Below are 27,088 nucleotides of genomic sequence, written 5' to 3' on the forward strand. Positions count from 1 at the left end.
GCGTTATTTGAAGAAATGAACCAATCCTGACTCAAGAAATATTGTACAGCAATGTCATCTGAGTAAATCATCTCTGAATTTGTCACATCCAGCAGCGATCAGAGAACTCACCTAAAGCCTCTCCTACAGGCAGTCCTGGGGGGTTCTCATCAGTGAAGTTATTCAGATGTGAAGGAAGAATGGGGCCGGGCTGCGCAATGGCTCGCAGAGGACTGTGGCCCCCCTGCAGCATGGGAGGGGGCTGCTGCTCAGGAAGTGCAGCCTCTGCAGGAGGGGACTGTGGTCGATGAGAAACCGGAGTATTAAAAAAAGCACTGTTGGGGCCTGCCTGACAGGCAGCAGAGAGCTGAGGCGGCGGCTGGCCCAGCGGATTCTGCTGCGGGACTCCCTGATTCGGGGGGGGCGGCATTTGATTTGGTTGTTCAGGCAAATTATTCTGCTGCTGATGTGACAAGGCGTGCTGCTGTGGAATTGCAAATGGCGGTCTTGGCAGCTGGGGAAGTGGATGAAAATGGCGACTGGGGACTGCATACTGCGCATGGGGAGCAGGAACAGGGAGATTTATGTGTCTTGGGTTGAGATTGTCTTTGCGATGAAATTTGGGATAAACAACACCAGGACGTGATTCAGGACTTCTGTTCTGTGGATTTGATTCCAAATCCATCTAAAAAAAAGAAGAAGGATTTTTTAGCTGAGGAAGATCTAAGTCCTGTGGTTCACCACCTTTTCCCACCCCTAGCACATCTAAAAGATATGATCCATTCTTATCTGTAATAGCAGGAGCGCTGGGGGCCCAATAAATCACTTTCTGACAATCAAACGAGGGAATATTCTTTAAATTAGGAACGATGAAACAGAAAAAAACCCACATATTAAATGTGAGTCACAAGGAAAGATACTACTATTTTATTAGCATATCCACTTTAATGCCTTTAAAAACATTATTTTCACACTTTCTTCCTTGGAAAGATAACCATTTACTTCCTTCTGATATAAATCATTAAAATGTGTTCTTTCCTTCTGATTTTATTGTTTTTATACATCTCTTCCTCAAACGTATCTATATTAATATAAAAAAAGTCTCAGTCTAAATAACTTTGAAGTGAACAACAAAAAAAGTACTATATCACCTTTGCATTAAAAGCTTGGCTGTCAATTTTTGCCATTATTCCTTCAACAAACACTTACTGAGGGCCTACCAAGGACACTGTGCCTGGGGCTGGAGATAAAAAAACAGACTCAGTCTGTACCCCCAGGAGTGCAGAGCGGGGGTTGGCAAACTACGACCCCCAGGCCACTTCCAGTCCACCGGATTTCTGTGCATAAAGTGTTACTGGAACACAGCCACAGTTGTGCAAGTTGACACACTGTCTACGGCTGCTTCCTCACTACAATGGCAGAGGTGAGCGGCTGCAACAGAAACCACACGGCCCACAAGGCCTGAAAATTTAGTATCGGGCCTTTCACAGAACAAGTCTGCTAAGCTCTAAGCTCTGGCTTAGAGTCCAGTAGAGGATACCAACGTGTAAACATAACATTAGAGGTGTTGTAAGAGGACGTGAGATGACATCCTGGAGCCTGAGAAAATTAAAGGTGACTTCATGGAGATAATGATAATCTTGCATAAAAAGCTGGAGTTTTTTAATCTAGTATGAGGGAAGTACATACTAGATAAAGGTAACAGCTTATACACCGAAGCAGATTTGAGACGAGAAGCTCTGTGCACACAGAGCTACAACGGGACTTACATGCGAATCTTCCCCTTCTTGAAATCAGATGAAACTGCAGAAGCCCAATTACACGAGACCCTGAATGAGTCAATACTGAGAATAAACATGTTCTTAATCCTGTAAACTGTGGCAAGCTACCAAAGGTTTTTAAGCTAGGGAGTGCTGTCATCCTTCTGAAACACAAGTCTGATCTTAAGTGACATGAAACTGACGACTCTCAAGAAGACAGAACAAGCAGTTTGTTCCTGCATTGAAGCTGGGGTAACCCAGCAACCAAGCTATTGCCACAGATGGCTGCGATGTGCCAGTCATGCCCCAAGAGCATCCTCATGTCTAGCTCAAATGGACCAAGGTTGAATCTGGCCAGTAAGACCCTGAAGACTACTGGGTATGTATAAATTATCTCAGAAATGAAATGAGATGGATGGTAACTCTGCCCCAGTCTTCCCAGGCAGCTGCAATGCCTGCTCTTCAACTGTCTCAGAACCTGATTAAGGCTCTTTACCAACAAACATTTTCCCCTATAAATCTTCATCTTTTTAATGACTGAAGCGACATTTCAGCTGAGATACACCTTTCTCCAGAAGATACTGTTGACAGGCACACGCTGATTGCATGAGGGTGACCATGATTAGATGTCAAGGTTGTGTCTGTGGATAAGCTGATGTTTCAATTGCCTTCTTCACTTCTGACTTTGAGCTGGACAAGAAGCTGGGCCAGTGTCGCAGAAATTTAGATCAAGACTGTGCTCCTCTACGATACTACAACAGGCTAAGCAGGGGAGATGACTGTAAAGTCTGAAGGAGTCTGACTCTAATATTATCAGAATTAGTTTCTCCTCTATTGCTTTCCTCTTAATCCTGAGTCAAGGAGAGCTAGGACATTTTCCCCCTAGGCCCCAGGACGAAGCATCAGGGTGGAAAAGAAAATGAAACATGTCTATCAGGTTGCCTAGTCCCCTAACAGGGAAAGACCACAACAGAAAATTTTAAAGAAGGACGTGAGAGACGTTTGGCTGTCTTGGCTTCAGCTGCTCTGACAGCACCTAAGACTCTCCCGGTTGGGTCTGTCCTAACCCTAACCCTGGCCCTCTGACTACCGGTGCTGCTGCTGTACCGCCCCACACGCCCTCTGCTTTCTCTCTGCACCCGTTCCCAAACACACAGGACGCCTACTCTCACTGCTGCTTCCCTCTTACTCTATCAGCAAGCTCCCCTGGCTGCCTAATTGGCACTGCAGCTCCTCCAGTGGGTACTGAGCCCTTCCAGTTGTATAAACTGTGAGTCAGGGCTGCTTATGAGGCATAAGTTCCTGAATACAGAGAACAGTTGCTTAAAGCCCGCCTGAGGTTGCAGGTACAGATTTGGAAGTCACCATCAGGGAGCAAGTAATGGAAATTGTGGAATTGGACTAGTTTATGGTAAGAAAGCACAGAATGCAGAGAGAGCTATATGGGACCATGACAGAACCCTGGGAAACCCCAACTTAAGGCCTAGGGACAGATGGGAAGGGGTGGACAGGAAATTATAAAAGAGACAGAAGATCATGTAGAAAGAGTTGTGATAAGTAGAAATGTGTGTCAAAGAAACCAAAAGAAACAAGATGGTCAAGAAGAAAGAGGTAGAAAATAGTGCCAAATACCAAAGAAAAGTCAAGTAAGGCTACAACTGAAGCATGTTCATAAGATTTGGTCACTTTGAGTTTTGTTTTGTTTTGTTTTTTTTCCTTTGGCTGCACCACTTGCAGGATCTTAGTTCCCTAACCAGGGATCGAACCCAGGCCCATGGCAGGGAAAGTGCGGAGTCCTAACCACTGGACCGCCGGGGAAGTCCCTGGTCACTTTGAGCTCAACAGTTTCAGTGAAATGTTAAGGCCTAATACTAGTCTGTGTTGGTTAAGGGACAAATAAGAGATGAGGGGAAAAAGGAGAAATTAAGCAGTAGCTATATAAAGGAAATAAAGGCCAAATAAAGTGTCTTTTATAAAAACAGTCTATCAATCAATTTACTTACAGGCTGAGGAGGAAGAACGAGTAGCTGGAAAGAATCTGAAGATAAATGAAGAGAAGGGACAAGTTCTGTGAGGTGACCAGAAGAGGAGAGATAAGTCTTAATGGAAACTCTTCCTCTGAGATCGGTGATATAGAAGGATGTTCAAGGACACAGGAAACGTGTGAGGACTAAAGTTCTGAGTTAAGAGCGTGAAATCCTGATGAATTTCACTCTAAGGCAAGGTCATCCCCTGATCGTAAGAATAACAGGTAGAAGGTAAGCAGGCATCAGAAGAGCTGCTGAGAAAACTGGGCAAAGGGAGCCAGGCACGTACAAAAGAAATGGGGAGGCACCCCACAGGTTCCCTGAGATCAGAAAGCATGAGTTTCCAGTGGCACTAATTCAACCAATGATTTGATTTTCCCTCACTGGTTCACGAGCACAGAAGCAGAAAAAGCAGGTGAACAAACAGGTTAAGAGTTAAGGATGCACACAGCAGGTGTGACGAGAGGACAAGGTGAGGGACTTGAGGAAGTTAAGTCTTCCTTTCACACTATAACAGCTCTTCCCAATCTGAGATAATTTTTAGTAACACATCTATAGCTGTGTCTTCATTTATTACTTTATCATTGGAAGTCTCTGAATTCAAGTCTATTGCTAAATAACACAATTTGAAAAAAGTATTCTGATAAATAAAATAGTGTAGACAAAGAAAAGGTGGAGGGAGAGAGTGCAACATGACCCACCAGATCCTCATGAAACAACACACATAAAAGATATACATAAAAAGGTAGATAATTTTCTTTAAAATACCAGGATTCCAAGATGATCGATCAAACTAACTCCATCAGAACAATGCATTCCCTAAAGGTAAGCCACATACCTGCTTTGATTCTGTAGGCTTTTTCTCTGGTGTCCGAATCTTATTAATTTCAGGTCCAGGATTATTTGTATCACTTTTACCTAAGAAAATATTTCAAAATTCTTATAAATTGTCTTCAGTAGATGTTACAAAATGCCAATGACTATCCAATATTAGACAAAGAAGCAGAATATTTTAAACATTTTTCAACAATTATTAATTATTACTGCTTGGGTTTTGTTCTTAAATCTTCAGAGCTGCAATTTCTCTGCAAGAAAGAAAATTTATAAATGAAGCAAATCTCTCTGACAAGGCAAAAACTTAATAAGGGAATAAGCTTAAAATATCAACTAACTCCAAAGATAACTGCCCATTCTCCAGGAATTTACAGCCTCATTTTCTTAAACTAGACATAGAAAAGGCCTATTTATAAAGGTTTACTACTTTGGCCATTTACGAATGCAAAAATCCAAATAATGCATCAATGTAATTTAGTAAAGGAATCTAAACTAAATAAAGATATTCTGAAAAGAATGCAGTTATACTTTTAAAAGTAATAGGTATCAAACTAAATATAAGTGGATGACAAACATTAAAGGAAGCAATATTAAGGTTAAAAAAATCACAATTATAATAGACAATGCTAGTTCCCGCATGTGAAAGGCTTTTAATCTATAAGAACTAACTACTGGATATTTTAAATCCCTTGAAAGAATCCTTAATTTGGGTTCTTCCTTGAAAACATTCTTTTAAGAATGCCACTGGAACCTTGTGCCAAAATAGCCTTACTACTCAACTTTAAGAAATGAAAACTACAATGTCTGAGATGAAAAATACACTGGATGGAATTAGCAGATGTTTAGACACTGCAGAAGAAAAACTTGGTGAACTTGAAGGCATAGCAATAGAAACAATGCAAGGTGAAACACAAAAAGAAAAAAGAATTTTTTAAAAGATGAAAAGAGCATCTGTGAACTGTGGGGTAACTTTAAGAAGCATAATAAATGGGTAGTTGGAATTCCTGAAGAGAAAAAGAGGTGAGACAGAAACAATTTCTGAATAAAGGTCAAAAATTACCAAATTGATGAAAACTGTAAACCCACAGATACAAGAAGCTCAACAAACCACAAACACAAGAATCATGAAGAAAACTACACCAAGGAATATCATTTCATCATAAACAAATTACTAAAACCAGTATAAAAATAAGTTCTTAAAAGCAGTCAGAGAAAAAAAAGACATGTTATATGCAGAAAAGCAAAGAGAAGGATGACATCAGATTTCTCACTAAAAATAATGTAAGCAAGAAAACAGTAGAGTAACATCATTAAAATACTGAAAGATAAAAACTATCAACCAAGACTCTATACGCTGTAAATAAAAACATTTTCAGACATACAAATGCTGAAAGAATTCACTGCCAGCAGACCTGAACTACAAGGAATGTTAAAAGAAGTCCTTCAGGCAGAAGAAAAATTACTCAAATAGAAACATGAATATACAGAAAGAAATCAAGATTACCAGAAGTACTAACTACATGGATAGATATAAAAGATTATTTTTCTTATTATTTAAAACTCTTCAAAAAGATACTTGCCTCTTTAAATGAAAATAACAATGGTTGAGGCTTATAACATAGGAAAAGTAAAATAAATGCATGATAACAACAGATAAAGACCAGAAGAGGAAAACCTGAAATACTCTGAGGTTCCTTTTCTGTACCTGAGTGGTAAAACATAAACGGGAAAGTAAACAGTGTTAAGTTAAAGAACTCTCAGAACGGGAGAAACTATTTACAAAGGAAGCAACCAACAAAGGATTAATCTCCAAAATATACAAGCATCTCAATATCAAAAAAACAAACAACTCAATCCAAAAATGGGCAGAAGACCTAAACAGACATTTCTCCAAAAAAGATACACAGATTGCTAACAAACACATGAAAGGACGCTCAACATCACTAATCATTAGAGAAATGCAAATCAAAACTACAATGAGGTATCACCTCACACTGGTCAGAATGGCCATCAGCAAAAAATCTACAACAATAAATGCTGGAGAGGGTGTGGAGAAACAGGAACCCTCATACACTGTTGATGGGAATGTAAATTGATACACTATGGAGAACAGTATGGAGGTTCCTTAAAGAACTAAAAATAGAATTACCATAGGACCCAGCAATCCACTACTGGGCATATACCCTGAGAAAACCATAATTCAAAAAGAGTCATGTACCACAATGTTCATTGCAGCACTAATTACAATAGCCAGGACATGGAAGCAACCTAAGTGTCCAACGACAGATGAATGGATAAAGAAGATGTGGCACATATATACAATGGAGTATTACTCAGCCATAGAAGGAAACGAAACTGAGTTATTTGTACTGAGGTGGATGGACCTAGAGTGTGTCATACAGAGTGAAGTAAGTCAGAAAGAGAAAAACAAATACCGTATGCTAACACAAATATATGGAATCTAAAAAAAAAAAAAGAAAAAAAAAGGTTCTGATGAACCTAGGGGTAGGACAGGAATAAAGATGCAGGCATAGAGAATGGACTTGAGGACACGGGGAGGGGGAAGGGTAAGCTGGGATGAAGTGAGAGAGTGGCATGGACATATATACACTACCAAATGTAAAACAGATAGCTACTGGGAAGCAGCCGCATAGCACAGGGAGATCAGCTCGGTGCTTTGTAACCACCTAGAGGGGTGGGATAGGGAGGGTGGGAGGGAGATACAAGAGGGAGGGGATACGGGGATATATGTATATGTATAGCTGATTCACTTTGTCATACAGCAGAAACTAACACACCATTGTAAAGCAATTATACTCCAATAAAGATGTTTAAAAAAAAAAAAGATACCCCACATCCAAAGACAAAGGAGACGCCGCAATGAGACAGTTGGAGGGGTGCAATCACAATAAAATCAAATCCCATGACCACTGGGTGGGTGACTCACAAACTGGAGAACATTTACACCACAGAAGTCCATCCACTGGAGTGAAGGTTCTGAGCCCCACGTCAGGCTTCCCAAACTGGGGGTCCAGCAATGGGAGGAGGAATTCCTAGAGAATCAGGCTTTGAAGCCTAGTGGGATTTGACTGCAAGACTTCGACAGGACTAGGGGAAAGAGAGACTCCACACTTGGAGGGCACACACAAAGCAGTATGTGCATCGGGACCCAGGGGAAGGAGCAGTGACCCCATAGGAGACTGAACCAGACCTACCTGTTAGTGTTGGAGGGTCTCCTGCAGAGGCAGGGGGTGGCTATGGCTCACCGTGGGGACAAGGACACTGGCAGCAGAAGTTCTGGGAAGTACTCCTTGGCCTGAGCCCTCCCAGAGTCCACCATTAGCCCTACCAAAGAGCCAGTAGGCTCCAGTGCTGGGTCGCCTCAGGCTAAACAACCAACAGGGAGGGAACCCAACCCCACCCATCAGCAGACAAGTGGATTAAAGTTTTACTGAGCTCTGCCCAACAGAGCAACACCCAGCTCTACCCACCACCAGTCTCTCCCATCAGGAAGCTTGCACAAGCCTCTTAAGATAGCCTCATCCACCAGAGGGCAGACAGCAGAAGCAAGAAGAACTACAATTCTGTAACCTGTGGAGGGAAAACCATATTCACAGAAAGACAGACAAAATGAAAAGGCAGAGGACTATGTACCAGATGAAGAAACAAGATAAAACCCCAGAAAAACAACTAAATGAAGTGGAGATAGGCAACCTTCCAGAAAAAGAATTCAGAATAATGATAGTGAAGATGATCCAGGACCTCGGAAAAAGAATGGAGGCAAAGATCAAGAAGATGTAAGAAATGTTTAACAAAGACCTGGAAGAATTAAAGAACAAACAAACAGAGATGAACAATACAATAACTGAAATGAAAACTACAAGGAATCAATAGCAGAATAACTGAGGCAGAAGAACGGATAAGTGACCTGGAAGACAGAATTGTGGAATTCACTGCCATGCAAGAGAATAAAGAAAAAAAGAATGAAAAGAAATGAAGACAGCCAGAGACCTCTGGGACAACATTAAACACAACAACATTCCCATTATAGGGGTCCCAGAAGGAGAAGAGAGAGAGAAAGGACCCGAAAAAATATCTGAAGAGATTACAGTTGAAAACTTCCCTAACATGGTAAAGGAAATAGCCACCCAAGTCCAGGAAGCACAAAGAGTCCCAGCCAGGATAAACCCAAGGAGAAACACGAGATACATAGTAATAAAATTGACAAAAATTAAAGACAAAGAAAAAGTATTGAAAGCAACAAGGGAAAAACGACAAATAACATACAAGGGAACTCCCATGAGGTTAACACCTGATTTCTCAGCAGAAACTCTACAACCCAGAAAGGAGTGGCATGATATACTTAAAGTGATCAAAGGGAAGAACCTACAACCAAGGTTACTCTACAGGGCAAGGATCTCATTCAGATTTGATGGAGAAATCAAAAGCTTTATAGACAAGCAAAAGCTAAGAGAATTCAGCACCAACAAACCAGCTCTACAACAAATGCTAAAGGAACTTCTCTAAGTGGGAAACACAAGAGAAGAAAAGGACCTACAAAAACAAACCCATAACAATTAAGAAAATGGTGATAGGAACATATATATTGATAATTACCTTAAACGTGAATGGATTAAATGCTCCAACCAAAAGACACAGGCTCACTGAATAGATACAGGAACAAGACCCATATATATGCTGTCTACAAGAGACCCACTTCAGACCTAGGGACACATACAGACTGAAAGGGAGGAGATGGAAAAGAATATTCCATGCAAATGGAAATCAAAAGAAAGCTGGAGTAGCAATATTCATACCAGATAAAATAGACTTTAAATAAAGAATGTTACAAGAGACAAGGAAGGACACTACATAATGATCAAGGGATCAATCCAAGAAGAAGATATAACAATTATATATGCACCCAACATGGGAGCACCTCAATACATAAGGCAACTGCTAACAGGTATAGAAGAGGAAATCGACAGTAAAACAGTAATAGTGAGGGACGTTAACACTTCACTTGCGCCAATGGACAGATCATCCAGACAGAAAATTAATAAGGAAACACAAGCTTTAAATGACACAATAGACCAGACAAATTTAATTGATATTTATAGGACATTCCATCCAAAACCAGCAGATTACACTTTCTTCTCACATGCATATAGAACATTCTCCAGGATAGATCACATCTTGGGTCACAAATCAAGCCTCAGTAAATTTAAGCAAACTGAAATCATATCAAGCATCTTTTCCAACCACAACGCCATGAGATTAGAAATCAATTACAGGGAAAAAAAATGAAAAAAACACAAACACATGGAGGCTAAACAATACGTTACTAAATAACCAAGAGATCACTGAAGAAATCAAAGAGGAAATTTAAAAAATACCTAAAGACAAATGACAACGAAAACACAATGATCCAAAACCTATGGGATGCAGCAAAAGTAGTTCTAAGAGGGAAGTTTATAGCAATACAAGCCTACCTCAAGAAACAAGAAAAATCTCAAATAAACAATCTAACCTTACACCTAAAGGAACTAGAAAAAGAAGAACAAACAAAACCCAAAGTTAGTAGAAGGAAAGAAATCATAAAGATCAGAGCAGAAATAAATGAAATAGAAACAAAGCACAGATCAATATAACTAAAAATTGGTTCTCTGAGAAGATAAACAAAACTGATAAACCTTTAGCCAGACTCAACAAGAAAACGAGGGAGAGGACACAAATCAGTAAAATTAGAAATGAAAAAGGAGAAGTTACAATGGACACCGGAGAAATATAAAGCATCACAAGAGACTACTACAAGCAACTCTATGCCAGAAGAAACGGACAAATTCTTAGCAAGGTATAACCTTCCAAGACTGAACCAGGAAGAAATGGAAAATATGAACAGACCAATCACAAGCAAGTAATGAAATTGAAACTGTGATTAAAAATCTTCCAACAAACAAAAGTCCAGGACCAGACGGCTTCACAGGTGAATTCTATCAAACATTTAGGGAAGAGCTAACACCCATCCTTCTCAAACTCTTCCAAAAAACTGCAGAGGAAGGAACACTCCCAAACTCATTCTACGAGGCCACCATCATCCTGATACCAAAACCAGACAGAGATACTACAGGAGAAGGAAATTACAGACCAATATCACTGATGAATACAGATGCAAAAATCCTCAACAAAATATTAGCAAACAGAATCCAACAACACATTAAAAGGATCATACACCATGATCAAGTGGGATTTATCCCAAGGACGCAAGGATTCTTCAGTACACACAAATCAACCAATGTGATACACCATATTAACAAACTGAATAAAAAACATATGATCATCTCAATAGATGCAGAAAAAGCTTTTGACAAAATTCAACACATATTTATGATAAAAACTCTCCAGAAAGTGGGCAGAGAGGAAACCTACCTCAACATAATAAAGGCCATATACGACAAACCCACAGCAAACATCATTCTCAATGGTGACAAACTGAAAGCATTTCCTCTAAGATAATGAACATGACAAGGATGACCATCCTCGCCAGTATTATTCAACATCGTTTCGGAAGTGCTAGCCACGGCAATCAGAGAAGAAAAAGAAATAAAAGGAATACAAATTGCAAAAGAAGAAGTAAAACTGCCACTGTTTGCAGATGACGTGATACTATACAGAGAATCCTAAAGATGCCACCAGAAAACTACTAGAGCTAATCAATGAATTCGGTAAAGTTGCAGGATACAAAATTAATGCACAGAAATTGCTTGCATTCCTATACACTAACAACGAAAGATCAGAAAGAGAAATTAAGGGAACAATCCCATTCACCACTGAAATAAAAAGAACAAAATACCTAGGAATAAACCTACCTAAGGAGGTAAAAGACCTGTACTCAGAAAACTGTAAGACACTGATGAAAGAAATCAAAGATGACACAAACAGATGGAGAGGTATACCATGTTCTTGGGTTGGAAGAATCCATACTGTAAAAATGACTATACTACCCAAAGCAATCTACAGATTCAATGCAATCCCTATCAAATTACCAGTGGCATTTTTTACAGAACTAGAACAAAAAGTCTTAAAATTTGTAGGGAGACACAAAAGACCCTGCATAGCCAAAGCAGTCTTGAGGTAAAAAAACAGAGCTGGAGGAATCAGACTCCCTGACTTCAGACTATACTACAAAGCTACAGTAATCAAGACAGTATGGTACTGGCACAAAACCAGAAATATAGATCAATGGAACAGGATAGGAAGCCCAGAGATAAACCCATGCACCTGTGGTCAACTAATCTATGACAAAGGAGGCAAGGATATACAATGGAGAAAAGACAGTCTCTTCAATAAGTGGTGCTGGGAAAACTGGACAGCTACATGTAAAAGAATGAAATTAGAACACTCCCTGACACCATACACAAAAATTAACTCAAAATGGATTAGAGACCTAAATGTAAGACCAGACACTATAAAACTCTTAGAGGAAAATATAGGCAGAACACTCTTTGACATAAATCACAGCAAGATCTTTTTGAGATCTACCTCCTAGAGTAATGGAAATAAAAACAAAAATTAAAAAATGGGACCTAATGAAACTTAAAAGCTTTTGAACAGCAAAGGAAACTACAAACAAGACGAAAAGACAACCCTCAGAATGGGAGAAAATACTTGCAAAGGAATCAACAGACAAAGGATTAATCTCCAAAATATATAAACAGCTCATGCAGCTCAATACTAAAAAAACAAACAATCCAATCAAGAAATGGGCAGAAGACCTAAATAGACATTTCTCCAAAGAAGACATACAGATGGCCAAGAAGCACATGAAAAGCTGCTCAACATCACTAATTATTAGAGAAATGCAAGTCAAAACTACAATGAGGTATCACCTCACACCGGTTAGAATGGGCCTCATCAGAAAATCTACAAACCACAAATGCTGGAGAGGGTGTGGAGAAAAGGGAACCCTCTTGCACTGTTGGTGGGAATGCAAATTGATACAGCCACTATGGAGAACAGTATGGAGGTTCCTTAAAAAACTAAAAATAGGGCTTCCCTGGTGGCACAGTGGTTGAGAGTCCACCTGCTGATGCAGGGGACACGGGTTCGTGCCCCAGTCAGGGAAGATCCCACATGCCACGGAGCGGCTGGGCCCATGAGCCATGGCCACTGAGCCTGCGCATTCGGAGCCTGTGCTCCGCAACGGGAGTGGCCACAGCAGTGAGAGGCCCGCGTACCGCCAAAAAAACACAAAACCAACTAAAAATAGAATTACCATATGACCCAGCAATCCCACTATTGAGCATAATATACGCAGAGAAAACCATAATACAAAAAGACACATGCACCACAATGTTCACTGCAGCACTATTAACAATAGCCAGGTCATGGAAGCAACCTAAATGCCCATCGACAGACGAATGGATGAAGATGTAGTACATGTATGCAATGGAATTACTCAACCATAAAAAGGAATGAAATTGCGTCATTGGTAGAGATGTGGATGGATCTTGAGACTGTCATAAAGAGTGAAATAAGTCAGAAAGAGAAAAACAAATATCGTACATTAACGCATATATGCGGAATGTAGCAAAATGGTACAGATGAACCGGTTTGCAGGGCAGAAATAGAGACACAGATGCAGAGAACAAATGTATGGACACCAAGGGGGGAAAGCGGCAGTGGGGGATGGTGGTGTGATGAATTGGGTGATTGGGATTGACATGTATACACTGATGCGTATAAAATTGATGACTAAGAAGAACCTGCTGTATAAAAAATAAATTAAATTTTAAAACTTAAAGGAAAAATAGATAAATACCAATTATATTTGGAGAATTCAATATTCTTTTTTTTTCAACGTAGACAGAAAATCAGCAAAGATAAAGTAGACTTGAATAATCGTATCAACCAACTTGACCTATAGCACTAGAGCACTCCATTCTTCTCAAATGTACATGGAACATTTATAAAGATACACCATATCCTGAGCCATAAAAGAAATCTCAATAAATTCAAAAGGATTCAAGTCATGCAAAATATGTTCCCTTACCACAATGGAATTAAAACTAGGAATCAGTTAACAGAAAAATTCTTAGAAAATCCCCAATAACTCACCCAAACTCACCTTTCTAAATAATCCATGGATCTAATTTTAAGAGAAACTAGAAAGTGTACTGAGCTGAATGAAATAAAAATAGAACACTGGAATTTTGTGGGATACACTACTGAGGAGGAAAATTCTAACGCTAAGATACCTCTATTAATCTAAGCTTTTGCCTTAACAAAATAAGTGCAAGAGTTGTATTCTGAAAACTCTTTTTTTTAAAAGGCTGAAAGTAAAGACCTTAAAGAAGAGAGAGACACCGCGTTCATATAACAGAAGACTAAATATTAAGATGTCAGCTCTCCCCCAAATTGACCTACAGATTCCACACAATCCCAATCAAAATCCCAGCAGGCTTTTTTTTGTAGAAACTCACGAGCTGATTCTAAAATGTATGTGGAAATGCAAAGGACCTGGAATACACAATTTTGAAAAAGAAAAACAAAGTTGGAGGACTCATACTACCTGATTTGAAGGCTTTTATGAAGCTACAGTAATCAAGACAGTATATTTGGCATGAACAAACATATGCATCAATAAAAGATGATAGAGACTTCACATAGGCAGTAAACTGATTTTCAACAAAGATACCAAGTCATCTTAATGGAGGAAGGAGAGTATTTTCAACAAATGGTGTTAGAACAACTGAGCATACATATATGTAAAAACAAAACAAAATGAGAACAAAAAAACCCTTCAATTCTTACCTCACACCACATATAAAAATTAACTCAAAGGAGACCTAATATAAGAGCTAAGACTATGAAACGTCTAGAAAAAAACACGGAAGATCTTTGTGATCTTGGATCAGGCAAAAAAAAATTGATGTAACACCAAAAACATGACCCAAAGAAGAAAAAATTGGATAAACTGGACTTCATCAAAAAGGTAAACTTTTATTCTTTGAAAGATACTGTTGAGAAAATCAAAAGGCAAGCCATATCCTGGGAGAAAATATTTTCAAAACATATATCTAATTAAAGATTTGTATTCAGAATGTATACAGAACTCTTATAACTTCGTAAGACAAACCAATAAAAAAGTGGACAAAAGATACAAATAGACACTTCATCAAAGATATACAGGTGGCAAATAAGCCCAATGAAAAGATACTCAACATCATTAGTCATTAGGAACATGCAAATTAATACAACAATCAGATACTATCAGATACCCATAAGCAAGGGTAAAATTAACAAGACTGACAATACCAAGTACTAACGAGAATGTGGAGCAACTGGAAATCTCACACGTACCAGAAATGAAGAATGGTTTGGCCGCTTTGGAAAACAGTACGGCAGTTTCTTATAAAGTTAACGAATGTGCTCAACAAGCTCAGTCCTGGGTATTTACCCAAGAGAAATGAAAATATCTTCAATACGTATGTTCACAGCAGCTTTACTCATAAGAGCCAAAAATCAGAAATAATTAAGGATAGATAAAAACAACTGATGGAGGAGAGATAAGAAGCACTGTGGTTCATCCATATAAGGGAATACTAATCAACAGCAAAAAGGAACAAACAACTGACACAGACAACACAAATAAATCTCAAAAGTATTAAGCTAAGTGAATGAAGCCAGACACTATGATTCCATTTATATGACAAACTAGAGAAAAGACCAAGGTATAGGCACAAAAGTCAGATCAGTGGTTGCCCAGGGCTGGGGCTGGAGGAGGAAAGTGACTGCAAAGGGACAGGAGGGAGTTGTCTGAAATGTAAACACGCTGAATCTTGATACTGGTGGTGGTGAACAGCTCTGTGTATTTGTCAAAACACATCAAACTACATTCTAAAAGGGTGGATTTTACTCTATATAAATTATATCTCAATAAACCTGACTTTAAAAATTACACAGGGCAATTTTTCCTTATTTATAATTCTAGTAGACAAGAGACTACGATTTGCATAAGAAATAACTTCTTTAAATAAACTATTGCCACAGTAGCATTAATGTTTAGTATGCTACAAAAATATTTTGGGTCAACAAAAATGTTTAACAGGAGAGGGTTTTCTGTCTCAATTTTAAATGACTACCATTTAAAAAAAATCTAAATATTAACATTTTTCCAGGAAATTGACACCATCAATCGTAAGTGGTAGGTTACATCTAAGTTTTGTATCCGTGCACATATCTGTATCTTCTGGAGAGAGGATCCACAGTTTTTACATCAGATTCCTCCTCGAAAAGGCTTATAATCTATGAACGAGTTAACACTCGCACTGTTAAAGGAACCTTATGCGTTGATACAACCTGGCATGTCGTCAGTCTAGGAGCACGAGAACAGCACAGCAACTCACAACCTGGCGCGTCGTCAGTTTAGGGGCACGAGAACAGCAGCAACTCACCGTTTCGACTCTGCTCATGTTGGTCCTTCTCCTGATGCTGGCTTTGCGTCTGCCCTATGCTGACAGGTGGGTGATGCCCAAGGCCATAAGGTATAGGAGACCCCCGCCCATGTGTCTGTAAGAGGTTCATATTGTAGGCCATGGCTGCCTGGTGTGTAATGATTCGAGGATCAACTGCAAACCTACCCTGGTATCCTGTCCATGGTACCTAGGTTATTATAAGAAATAAAATAATTGCTTTCAGTACATTTTGAAAGGCAAACTGCTATAGTGCTATTAATTAGGAAAGAGCAAACACACACAGAGATGTTAATTTTATCAAAATGAATAACTACAAAATGAATGCTAATAGTGCCAACTGGTAGAATGACTGCTATATCTCAACTGGCAAAAAAAAAAAAAAGCTCCTTGAATCTTTAGTATGTAAGGGAAAACTGACCACTTCCCTTACACACTAGGTTAGGAAGAAATCAAGGACTTAAAATTGGTAATTATTCCTTGAGGCATCAAATCATTTTATAGTCTTGAATCATTTTCCCTCAGTATGAATGCATATATGTCACTGATTACCATGAAAACTGTCTTTTAAAGTCATAACTGCATAGATATACAGTTTAATAAACTTGAATAAGAGAACAGGGAAAAAATTTAAGAAAAAATTCAGTCTAAGGAGTCTCAACTCAAAAAATATGTATTACTATTTTATATGAATAACCAAATCATTTAATGTTCATTTACTGTAGGCAAAATTCAAACAGGTCATTAATTTAATTAATGCTTCTGATTAATTAAACCACAGAAACAGAAAATTTCTTTAGGTGTGTCAAAATATATAATCTCTGCATATTAATATAAAATGAATAAACACAATGACATCTGAGCTACCACCCCTATTATTTTATTATAATACAACTGTTAAATTCAGACTCTTAGAAATCTTTAAAAGTCTCTTTGACCTAGTAAAATGAAATATAAATCCCAAGGGACTTACTATTTAAAGCAGATGATGTATAATGTTGCCAGGCTGTCTGGGAAGAAATAACTCAGCTAAAATGGAAAGTCTATGGGGAGTTGACATAAATGACATATTTCTTATTGACAGTTATTCTCACTGGCTGCCGGGATTGTGAACCACCATGACCAACATGGCTGGAAAATGTTGGCAGCTAGGCGTTTTTGCATTTTGGGGGTGTAGGCAGGGGTGCCAAAGATCCTTGACAATGATCACCTCTACCTGAAGCTACAGTACTTATCTTAAATGAAGAAATATTTTCTAGGCTAAAATTCCTGAATTTGGAAATATTAGTAAACAGCAATTTTTTTTAATTACCAAAATACTCAAAAATCTTAAAGAAAAGAAAGATGAGTTTTAACATAAGATGGAAGCCCTCTAAAAATCTATAGTCTTAGAAATGATTTAATAATGTTTTTAAGTGCCAGTAGGATTTCATAAGGTGTGGAATTTCTCAGATAAATTTAGATCCAAGGGAGCTAGGCTAATCCAAACCTTTTTGCCTCCTTCAAAGAACTGTATTTCTTAGGGTTAGTGAATTATATAAGAATGAAAAAGCAAAAGATAAAATAAAACATCACTTTACAAAACAAGAGTCCAATTTACTAGCTCTGTTAACTTTTGGCCCAATTTTCCCCAGTAAAAATACTTAAGACAATACAAAGGCTTTTCAATCAAAACACCCAATTTACAGATTTCTTCATAGCCACTGACAAAATAGTAACAAATTTTAAGCAACAATTCACATTTCTTTGGTCATAAGAGCTGCTTCGAATGAAAGAAGCTTACAGACATTGAAAACCAAAAAAAAAAAAGAAAAGAGAGAGACAGATTAGTAGAACACTATTTGGGATAGTCACTAATTTACTGAAGCCTATTTTATCTTATTCATTCAATAGAGAGTATCTTAAACATCTACTTACAGGTAAAGGCACGGACATAACTACATTCCCTCCATAGACAGCAGGTACATAAAGAATACTTGTCCCAGTGTGAGGATCTATTCTTTGAACAGGGCTTGGAGATTTCCCCAAATTTGGGTGAGGTCCAAGAGGAGGTGGAGGGGTATATGCTCTAATAGGGTTGCCAATAAGCACAGAAGGATTGGGCTGAACTGAAAAACAAATAAAGAAAGGATGCACTCAATAGCTGTACATATTCACGTAGACAAAAATAATTAAAATCATCCAACAGCAAAACACATTCCCCAGCTTTGCCATAAGGTATCTTATATTCAAAGAGTTATCAGTGTGAAAGAGTAGAGCATATTAAAAAAAAACAATCACTTTACCATATATTCCCTAAAATTAGCTTGAGATATACAAAGTATTCCTTGTAAAAACTAGCATAATTTTAAATGTCTTGCAAGGAGCTGGAGATGTGTCCTTCAAGAGAGAAAACCATACAGTAAACATTCTTCTGAGACTAGAAAACGTAAACAATTCTTCAGAATAAAGTTTTGAGTTGCAACTGTAGCACAGCCACATACAAAACAGTTAAGCAGTTATTGTTTTAAGAGCATAATTCTGCAACATTTTAAATCACTTAAATAAACTTTATCTTGAAAATTTGTATACCCAACATTTGTAGGATATAAATATGTTCCAAAAACTTATGTTGCATAGGAGGCTTAAATGTTCACCCTCAAAACTTCTATATATATGTACCTTGGTACCTACAAAATCACCTCTTTTCAGAAATGACATATCAAAGCATTCACAAGAACGGATGTGTTGAATAAAAGAGTTACATGAGCTCCAAAGTGTCAGTGTGTGTGTGTGTGTGTGTGTGTGTCCCTCTCCATCCTCCTCTTTCTAAATGACAAAATTTGGAATAAACGTCTTACATCATAAAAGCAAGCTTTCATAGGGCTAATTTTTCCACTTACCAATTCCATCATTCTGGAAATGATCATTCTGGATATGATGGAGGCTTTTCCCCTTTACAGAAAAACACAAATGTATAATAATGTAAACACACCTAATATTAAAGAACAAAAACCATTTTCCTCATTCCATGCAAAATAAATGTATATAGCAACAATTAAAATGTAAAGACTGTGAGTCTGTAATTAATAACCGTTAGAGGCCTTTGAGCCAACCTTCTTTTTAAACGTTAAGTCAGGGACTCCCCTGGTGGTGCAGTGGCTTAGAATCCGCCTGCCAATGCAAGGGACATGGGTTCGATCCCTGGTCTGGGAAGATCCCACCTGCCGCAGAGCAACTAAGCCCATGCACCACAAGTACTAAGCCCACGCACCGCAACTACTGAAGCCTGTGTGCCTAGAGCCTGTCCTCCGCAACAAGAGAAGCCACCGCAATGAGAAGCCCGCACACCACAATGAAGAGTAGCCCCCGCTTGCCTCAACTAGAGAAAGCCTGTGCGCAGCAACGAAGACCCAACACAGGCAAAAATAAATAAAATAAAAACATTAAGTCATGGTGCTAGGCCTCAAGTTTCCTCAACATCAAATTAAGGATATCTAAAATTCTTTTTTCTTTTTAAATTAATGTTTTTATAAAAAGAAATACGCATCAATATGACTGAAACCTAAATTCTATTCCTTTGCAGCTTCTCTATAAATTTTCTATGAATTAAATGGTGAAGTGTAAATGCCGTTTTCAAGGGAAAAATATCAATCTTCAACTCTTGAGGATGAGAACCTTTAAAATAATAATATGAATGTAAATATGCTTTGGGGTTTATGATATTTTGAGTATGATTCATGGCATCAAACTGTAAAATTTACTGAAGGAACAGGAAAATGCACAGTGTCATAATCTGCTTAAGAGAATGTACGAATTTTCTAGAAAGCAATGTGGATGTCAAAAGCATCAGAAATGTACATATGCTTTAACCCAATAATTGCACTTCCAGGAACCTAAATGTCCATCAGTAGAAAATTTATTAAATAAGCAATGGCAGATTCATACAATGGCATGCTAGTCTACCATTAAAAATGATGACTTTGGGGCAGAAATATGTGAGGAAACATATGGTTCTGAGTTTCTAGACTAAAAAAATTTTTTTTCTCTTTTCATTGGCTAAATGTAACACACAAAGCCATTACACAACACAAGTAGCACATTATACAACTTACCCTTCCACCACGTAAATTTTTTATTTGTACATTATATCTGAAAGCTTAAGTGGGGGGATAATGCCTATAGCAAGAAGAAGAATTTGTTCTTGACCAAAGCAAAGGTACAGTGATGCTTCACTTATCTCCCTATCCGCCAGCAACTTTAAATATTCAGGTTAGCACTAAACATCAAAGGCTTATGGTCAGCTGGTTAGCAACGGGTAGGCAAGGGCAGCTAAGCTCCAACTCTTAAAATGTCAGAAAAAAAACAGTCAAGAAAGAATCAGAGTTGCTCCTTTAACCAGAAGAGAATGTTCACAGTGACTGTCGTTAGCTATTAAAAAAAAAACAAACAAAAAACAAGCTTCTGAGGAATAGAGAAGTGAAACGAAAAGCAGGCAGAGGAAAGGAGAAAATGGCACACAGCAGGGACGGCAGCAACAGGTGGAAGATGAGAGGCGTAAGCAATGAGAAGTGACCACAAGAGCAGCCAGAGGCAGACACGCTGACAGAAGAAAGGAGAGCAGTGACACAGCAGAGATAAGACCGTTCCAAGAGGCTAATAAACCATTCAGATTTCTCAGTCTCTGAGGACTTGTCAACCAGGGGCGGCTGTGTGTCAGGTGGAGAAATCGCTGTCACTGGGTCAGTGTGGAAGGCACAACAGCCCCCCCAAAGACATACACACTCTACTCCCTGGAACCCATGAGCTGTCATGTCATGTGGCAAAAGGGGCTCTGCAGATGTAACTAAAGACTTAAAATAGGAGGATTATCCTGGATTATCTGGGGCGATCCAATCTAATCACATGAGCCCTAAAAGCAGAGACACCTCTCCAGCTGAGTCAAAGAGATGTGGAAGAAAAGGAAGGAAGAGATACAAGCGGTAGAAGGGGAAGTCAGAGATGCCAAGAGAGAGAAGGCTTCAATGCACTGTTGACAGCTCTGAGAGGCAGAGCCACATGCGAGAACTGGAAAGAAGCCTCCAGAGCTAAGAATGGCTCCCAGCTGACAGCCAGCAAGGAAACAGGGACCTCAGTCCTTACAACCACAAGGACTGGATTCTGCCAACAACCTGCATGACCTTAGAAGCAGATCCTTCCCAGAGCCTCCAGATAAGAGCCCATTCGACCAACTCCTTGATCCTGGTCTTGTGAGACCTGGAGCCAAGAAACCAACAAAAACCTGGACATCTGACTCAAAGGAATGTGAGATAATAAATGGGTGTCATTTCAAGTCACTAGGCTTGTGCTAATTTGTTACAACAGCAATCGGAAATCAATACAAAGAATAACCATAGCCTAGATTGATCCTGCACTGTAAAGCTGGAAGCATGCCAGACAATATACATCAGCACTCTGGGTGCTGTGTGATAAACCAAGTGAAAAAGAAACTTGGGAAGGACCTAAATACCTAGGACGTTATCTGTTTAGGTCATTATTGATTCCCTGAGCTTAGAACATCGCCTGGCTCAATGAATACTGTTGAACGAATGGGGGGAAAAAAGCAAGTTGGGGCCTCTCACAAAAAGATAGTGGCATATCTGCAAGCATAATTCAGCACCCTGTTACAGTTCGATATGGGAAAACTCCTCTAGCATATTTAGGCTTCCCATGCAACTGTAGAGCAATAAGTGTGCTTGGTCTATACAAAATATACAGTGTTTGGTAGCATATAACTAAATAACAATGCAGCAGTAAGCTAGAGCTAACTATGCAGAAAAGTCATTCCATAATGATAATTCCAAACTTCTGCTAATAAACCTTCAGGAAGTATGTATACCTTTGGTAGAAAGCTTATAAGCAAATGTAGTTCACATCATCTGTTTTTTGAGGACCATTTTTTTTACTCAACCGTATATTCATTCAAGTATTTATTGTTTCATTCACTCATTCTTTCATTTTCCATTTATTCATTCAACAAATGTTTATGAGGGCCCACGATGTGTCCACCCCTGGCTGGGCACTGAGGCTACTGAGCCACGTAAGTCTGACACGTCTTCTGATGTCTGGACCCGGAGACACAACATAAGCAGCTACAGACAGTGAAGAGCAATTCACAAACTAAAATCTATAAAACAATGCTGTGGTCTTCTCAGAGGACCCGTTTCTGAATATTATCTGTCCTCTGAAGAGTTCTTATAGCATGTACGAATGGGTCTGGCCCATCTTCGCAGTTTCTGAACGCTGCTCCCAGCGCGTGCCCAGGAGAGAGCAGACTGAAGACAAGCAAACTGTTTCCTGCGCGCTGATTCTGTAGGCACCGGAAACAGATGCCTTCCTACAGATGAACGATGCCTGGAGAGCGGGGCAATGAGTCTTACCTAGGACCGCCTGCTCCTGGATCCCCTAATATCTGTACCTTCGCTAACCCTTACCAGAGAACCTACATCTTAGTGAGGAGGATAAAGCCATTTGATTGGTGAAGAGCTAGGGGTAGGCGTTGCTGCCAGACACAGTGCTGAGGGAGCAGGTCCTGGAGCACGTGTAACCATCACCCAGCATTCTGATGATTTTATCTACATTAAATCTTACTGGGATTTTAAGTCTTAGGCTAACATTAACCTTACTAGTTTTTAATATTTCTTATGCACAGAATTGCATTAAAAGTTAAACATTAAGGAAACTTGGGGGGAAATTATATGGCTTAGTATCCTGTTTTAAGAAACAGCACGCTTTTCTTGCAAGTAAATTCCCCTTCATCAAAAGACTCTAGCATATGAAATAAAACATCTGGAATTTGTTTCAAAATTCTCCAGTGCGTATATGTGGTGGTGGAGTGGTGGGCTGACAGCTGAAATAAGATCAAGGATAAACTGATAGTTAATGAAGCTGGATGATAGGGAATTCATTATACTCATCTATTTATGTATATATTTGAAATTGTCTACAATAGAAAGTTGGATAAAAAAAGACTCCAGTACAAATTCAATCCTCAGAACAATTTAATAGAAGTAAAATATAGTACTGGGGCGCGAAGGGAGAGATGATGACAAAAGTAACCTTTGGCTCACTATAACTTAGTTACCTAAAATTATTATTATTATATATGATATAAAGAACTTTAAATAACCAGGTATATAAACAATTGAGTGAACCTCTGTGTTAGTGACAATGAAATAACAGATGATATCTACTGGATCAGTGAAGAAAACTTCCCAAAAAGTTAAAAAGGAAAAACTGGGGAGATGGCTGCTATGGTCCTTAACTACACAGCCTTCCTACTGAAAGAAGGAAGCCCCATGCACTCTCCTGGACGCATCACAGCCATCATTCACGTATCAGGTGCTTACTGAGCACCCACTATGTGCAGGGTGGGGCTAGGCACTAGAGGCCATAAGAAGTATACAGAATAGGATTTTTGTCTCGGGGAGTTTACAGTGTTGGAAAAGCAAGTGGATTCAACATATATTTTCTTTACCTTTAAAATAAAAACAAAAAGCAAATCACAGGATCTTGCTTAGGGTCAGTACACATTTGATATAATGGCTTGAATCTAGCTGCATCTATGGTACATTAATTGATGCTAACATTGATCAATTAAGTAAAAAGTTTATTGTAGTTATTGTATTTAAGAATGTGCAAAAGGTATAATGTCTCTGAAACATTTAAATAAAAAACAGTAAAGTGTAAACGTTTCTAACTGGGTTCCCACTCTTCACCCACTTTAAGCTACTTGCTGTTCCCTGGAGAGCCTGCTCTCTCACACCTCTTGCTTTTCGTATGAGCTCTTTGCTAAGCTTCACTCATTAATCTTAAAAATACTTCTAAGCACCTGTGATAAGCCAGATGTTGTTCTAGGCACAGAGGCTAGAGCAGCAAATAATACAGGCAAAAATCTCTGCCCTAAAGGAGTTTCTGTTCTAGTGTCTGACAGTCTCCCCAATCTCCCACTCACTCCATCCACTCGGTGAAATTACCCTGAAATCTCCACTGTGGTGGAGTGGTACTTCCTCGGACCGTTACCCATCTGCCGCAAGAACACTGGGGCTAATTTGCTTCTCTACTGCCTACCGTAACAGCTGTCACACAGAAGAAACTTAACTATTTGATAAATAAGTTGATTATTAATTTATCAATAGTTTAAACTTTAGAAATCTAGAGGATTCAGTTATGCAAAATGCTTAATCTGCTTAATCCCAAGTAACTAAAGCATTATTGTATATCAGGTCCATTTTTATTAAACTCAGACAACAGTACATTAAAACAGAAAGCAGTTCTCGTCTCAGTTTAATATTTACTCAGCTAAAAGTTCTTCAAGATATTAAACCAATAATTATTTCTTGCACATTAAGCTTTACATTTTTAAAATGAAGCCCCAAACTGGCATACTCTCTTAATTCATGTCACTAAGTTTAATATCATGCTGATGACTATAAATACACCCCAAAACCAGAACAAATACTAAACATGCCACACTCATAACTTTCTTTTCTAGATGGTAAGTGCAAGCATTTTTTTTTCGGCAATCTAGCAAAGAAACCAGCTGTTTCTGACCAAAATAACTATAGTTCAAAAGTAGACATGGGGGCCTTGATTCCCCCCCATCCCATCCCATCCCAATGACTGGACTACTTCTTATGCAACAAACACTGGTCAAAGTCGATTAAAGTAACCTTCAAGCAGTCAGCCAAATTTTCTGTGTCAAACACCACTTGAATTGGTCACCAACAAGAGGTTAGAGCTATTTTCTTTATACAAATAGTGCTATTATTATATTGTTCCTTATAAAAATATGCTGTAAAAGCATGCTATATAATATTCTATAAGAGCATGCTTTTAATATGTGTGGCGGTCTTTTAAACTGCTTTGTTTTATTCACATCTTGCTAAAATAAGTCTATCAGTAGAGAGGACCGGGAGGTTATATTATACAAAGGGCACCAGACCTAACCAGGTACCTGAAAACTTTTTTTTTTTTTAAGATTTTTTTGATGTGGACCATTTTTAAAGTCTTTATTGAATTTGTTACAATATATTGCTTCTGTTTTTTTATGTTTGGTTTTTTTGGCTGCGGGGCATGTGGGCATCTTAGCTCCCCGACTAGGGATCAAACCTGCACCCCCTGCACTGGAAGGTGAAGTCTTACCCACGGACCGCAGGGAAGCCCCCTTGAAAACTTTTTGAGGATGACTTATGCCATTAAGCAGCATGGCTAAACACCACACTGTATTTTCAATTAATGTCCACACTGGACGAGTTCCTTGCAGAAACTGGTTGCCATCAAATGTAACCTTCAATTCCAACACGTAAAGTAACCTGCAGCCCAAGAAAGCTCTGACGTCTCTGCACTGTTCTCTCTTTAACCTCCTCAGTTTCACTGACAGGCTTTACCTTGGGGGGTGACTGCTGCAATCTGTTGGTATTTCCCGTGTGCTGCACTCTCAGAGCCCGGGGGATAAATTCAGGTGCCAGTGGATTCAACACATATGTCTTCTTTAGTTCTAAAGCCTCTAGCTGAGCTTTGATCTGTTCAAAAGTGATTCCATGTAGGCTATTATTTTCATGACACAGGGCAATAAACCGCTCCCAAAATTTCCTACAGAAAAGATTTAGAAGATCAGTTTATAATTTCAGTGGACGAGATCACAGAAATGACTAAAAGCAACTAAAGATTAATTTCGAATTCCCCCACCCCAACCCCAAATCCTTAGGCCCAGTATTCATCTATGATTCAGGTATAATCTTCCCACCAGATCACAAGACTTCAGAAGTTTGGTTCTGAAACTACAGTCATGTCTAGTACTGTGGAACATACAAATTCTGCTCTCCATTAATTCTGGCTGATCAATGAAAGTAACATGGTCAGTGCTCGACTATGCACACTAATTTGGAATGACAGATTTTGTTATCCACACAGTAAGCAAGGATTTCAAAATTGATAACTCATTTTATCAAAGATTTGTACTTCTAGGCATACTCATCATATACACATTTGTATGTATACATATATATATTATATACATACACACACACACACACACACACACACACAAATTTGAATTATGGGGCCAAAGTAGCCTGGTGCTGGGTGGGTGACTAAGAAAAGCCAATTCAGACATAAATCTGAACCACAAAGTAAATAATTCTCATAAGGAACTTAAGAATTAACCAGTTATTCCTATATTTTTCTTTTAATTAACTGACGCTTGTCACAGCAAAGCTCATAACATTAATTGACTAGGTTAAAAGAATTAAATTATGAAAAACACAGGAAGTTGGAATGCTAATTTTTTTTTTTTAATAAATTTATTTATTTTTGGGTGCACGGGGTCTTTGCTGCTGCTCGTGGGCTTTCTCTCGTTGCGGTGCGCGGGCTTCTCACTGCGGTGGCTTCTCTTGTTGTGGAGCATGGGCTCTAGGCACGCGGGCTTCAGTAGTTGTGGCGCGCGGGCTCTAGAGCGCAGGCTCAGCAGTTGTGGCGCACGGGCTTAGTTGCTCCACGGCATGTGGGATCTTCCTGGACCAGGGCTCGAACCCGTGTCCCCTGCATTGGCAGGTGGATTCTTAACCACTGCGCCACCAGGGAAGCCCTGGAATGCTAATTTTAATGATGATTATTTATCTCCTAATCAAATTAATAAATACTAAAGGAGAAAAATACATTCAAAATTAATCCAGTTGTACACTGTTGCTCCTGAAGTTTTGAAAATTGATCTCCAAATATTAAAAATATTATATATTACAAAAGATAACATATAAAAAGTTTTAGGATTTTGAATGACTATTATAAATATGCATACCTATCTTTGGTATGAGGTTCAAATAATGTTTTATTATGCTATAAAAGATATGTGATATGGTTTCTTCCCAAGTTGGTATCCTTGTGTCCAGGTGGACAGCAGGTAATCAAGATGGCTTCAAGAAGCATAAATAAAAAGGTTTATATTATAAAAGTTAGTATATGAATGGGAATGGAGTTATTAATACATTCATAAAAC

At 38.7% G+C, this 27,088-nt stretch overlaps 1 protein-coding gene across 6 annotated transcripts in view; it reads right to left on the reverse strand.

Annotated features, from left to right (window-relative positions):
- Positions 1-27,088, reverse strand: part of HELZ (helicase with zinc finger) — a 152,963-nt gene that overhangs the window by 33,274 nt on the left and 92,601 nt on the right. For 5 of the 6 annotated variants that reach the window (XM_060133081.1, XM_060133083.1, XM_060133082.1 and 2 more), the window contains 6 exons: positions 25,482-25,686; positions 18,957-19,008; positions 17,992-18,182; positions 16,057-16,264; positions 4,605-4,684; positions 112-664 (listed from right to left, as the gene is read on the reverse strand). In XM_060133081.1, the coding sequence (XP_059989064.1) occupies positions 112-664; positions 4,605-4,684; positions 16,057-16,264; positions 17,992-18,182; positions 18,957-19,008; positions 25,482-25,686 (1,289 nt within the window). The remainder of the gene's footprint in view (positions 1-111; positions 665-4,604; positions 4,685-16,056; positions 16,265-17,991; positions 18,183-18,956; positions 19,009-25,481; positions 25,687-27,088) is intronic. The other variant, XM_060133086.1, reaches the window with a different exon arrangement.

The sequence above is a fragment of the Lagenorhynchus albirostris genome, chromosome 20 (genome assembly GCF_949774975.1).
Source record: "Lagenorhynchus albirostris chromosome 20, mLagAlb1.1, whole genome shotgun sequence".
In the NCBI taxonomy this organism is placed as follows: Eukaryota; Metazoa; Chordata; class Mammalia; order Artiodactyla; family Delphinidae; genus Lagenorhynchus; species Lagenorhynchus albirostris.